The 2,455-nt window shown below is 42.9% G+C and overlaps 1 protein-coding gene across 1 annotated transcript in view; it reads right to left on the bottom strand.

The window, feature by feature from the left end:
• ABCC1 (ATP-binding cassette, sub-family C (CFTR/MRP), member 1) overlaps positions 1-2,455 on the bottom strand; it is a 46,219-nt gene that overhangs the window by 7,135 nt on the left and 36,629 nt on the right. The window contains exons 25-27 of the mRNA XM_009324819.1: positions 2,003-2,202; positions 1,358-1,484; positions 878-979 (exon numbers count right to left, since the gene is read on the bottom strand). Coding sequence (XP_009323094.1) covers positions 878-979; positions 1,358-1,484; positions 2,003-2,202 — 429 coding nt within the window. The remainder of the gene's footprint in view (positions 1-877; positions 980-1,357; positions 1,485-2,002; positions 2,203-2,455) is intronic.

Raw genomic sequence — 2,455 nt, 5'->3', positions numbered from 1 at the left:
AAATGGTATAACGTAGCCAAGGGCTTTGCTATCACATGTCCCACTTGCTGGATAAACTTTTCCTCTTACAAATGGCAGAATCATACAGGCAGCACGTATTCAGACAACCTGCTTGTACACCTGCCACCACAGTAAGGAAACCATTGGGGAAGCCAGACGTGCAACTAGAAGCAGTTTAACTGAGGCATAAGCACTGAAAGATTAACAAGCTCATAAACAGCTGCTGCCTCAGCCTCCCACAGAGGTGGGAGAGGAGAAAACATGCCCCACTGCATTCACTGCCAGTGCCAAACAAAAAGGCTTTTAACTGTATAAACACTGGTCTGCTACCAGGACCTGAGAAAAAAATTCTAGGAAGGTCCTCATAAGGTTTGGCTGCAAAAATAGCGACTCAAGCCACGTTCAAGTGACAGGCATGGCAAAGAGAAGCCACAGCGAACTGTTCTGTAGCCAAAAGGGGTACAACTGCAGGTGAAATGAGTTGTTAGGCAATTTGAATCAAAATAAAAAAAGCAAAAACCTCTTTACTCCCCACACTGAGAGCAAAAAGAGAAACAAATTTTAAAAAACAATGTTTAAGCACTTAGGAAACCAAAACATTTGTACAGCTCCACTGCTCAGCCCAGGGCAGAACAGCACATTTCTTAAATAACACTGTGTAAATATCAATGGATACACCTCAAAAGCACCCACAGGAACTACCTGCTAAGATACAGCCTGTCCCTAGAGGGAGGGCACTGACAGCACTAAGCTCTATCCCATGCCTCAGCTCAGAGGACATGCCCGGCTGCACTTTCCAATTCATTCAGCCCGGCTGTGGGTGAAACCTTGGAACAGGGCACTGACTTCTACAGGTGTGGTGGACAACTTGATGTACCTCCTTCTCCATTTCAGCATATTCTTTGACTCTTTCAACAGCAACAATGTTGGTTTCCAGCTCAGATGACATGCGAACTAGCCAGTTCAAGTATGCTGTAATCTGCAAGAAGAAAAGCAGTCTAGAAGCAGCTTGCACTAAATATGTTACCTGCAATTAATAAAAAACATGAAACAACCAAAGCACTGAAAGTTCATGGAATACATAAACAGACAAGATCTTGGCTAATCAGTGCTGGACAGAAGAAAAGTCCAGATGCTGTTAATATGCAGGGGATGAGTCATCTTAGCCACATTCCCTCACACAGGCAAGGCACAGAAGGAACTTCCCAGCATCTTTCCAGATGCTATTTGTAGTTATTATTCTCTTCCTACGTTCCTTATATTAGTTTTCCCTCCAAAGCCGTAACATGGTTCAGATTTTCTGATGCAGTCTTACATTTCAGAGCTTTTTTTTTTTCCTAAAAAAAGGTAAAATTACCTGCAGTGAGTAGGACACTGAGAGGCCAACCAGGCCTGCACTGAGTTTGTTGCGTGCAATCACTGCAAACAATGCAGCAAAGAGGACAATACAGTTCCCTACGTACTCCAGACGGACAGCCAGCCACCTGCAGGACAGAAAAATGTAATTCATCTTTCCGGTAATTCATCCAACAGAGAATTATGAATGTGGCCGACCAATGTTCTACCACAAATCTTGTTTTTGAAAAGATTAGTAGTATGGCCTCTGCATACTGCCAGTGACACAGGAACTGCAAGCTATCTGAGGTTCTGCTCCAGCAGCATGCAAACCTAGAGGCATCCAAAATTAATAAACCTTTCAGGTGCATAAATTCCTGTCTCAGTTCAGAAAGCAGCTGTGGTTAACATTGGGATCAATGAATCCAAACTTTTAAAAAAATACTACCCAGAAGTAAGGCAGGAACTTTCAGAAAGAAAAGAAATTCAAAAGTAATCCTAATTCCATCACAGAAGTTTAAGCAAAACATCTGTGAAACAGATATATCCACACAGGCTTCCCTCCCCTGGACAAGTACGCTGAGAGATGTGATCGATAAGGAGCACAGGCAGCAGAACCACATCCTCCCTATATAACTGCCTTTCAATATTTCAACCCCACTGTTACCTGTTTGCAACAATGCTTGGATAATAAGCTTTCTGATTTTCATCCACTTTCATGTCGTTCTGCTTTATGAAACGTTTCTGCTCCTCAAAGGCTCGAATGACACTGACTCCCAGGAGGGTCTCATTGAAGTGAGAATATACAGGAGAACGACTGACAGACTCAAGGCGTTTGAGCTGGCGAGAAGTGGCCACATAAAATCTCTGTAAATCAGAGTGTGAGAACTATGGTTACATCCAGACTGCGTCTGAAAAGACAAAGGGAATCCTAAGAGTTCCCTGCCATTTGGGCTGTTAGTTACAGAGATTCAACTTACACATGGGAATACATGTATAACACTTTTAGGCCTAAGAAGACCATTACATACACTCTGCCGTCTTTAAACAACCACCAATCAAACCATCTCAAGTGATAGCCGTTTTCTCCTCTTTCACTTCTCTGCAAGATTAGTTCAAC

The sequence above is a fragment of the Pygoscelis adeliae genome, unplaced genomic scaffold (assembly GCF_000699105.1).
Source record: "Pygoscelis adeliae isolate BGI_AS28 unplaced genomic scaffold, ASM69910v1 Scaffold85, whole genome shotgun sequence".
Taxonomy (NCBI): Eukaryota; Metazoa; Chordata; class Aves; order Sphenisciformes; family Spheniscidae; genus Pygoscelis; species Pygoscelis adeliae.
The sequence above is the reverse complement of the archived record's forward strand: the minus strand, read 5'-3'. Positions and strand labels throughout refer to the sequence as shown.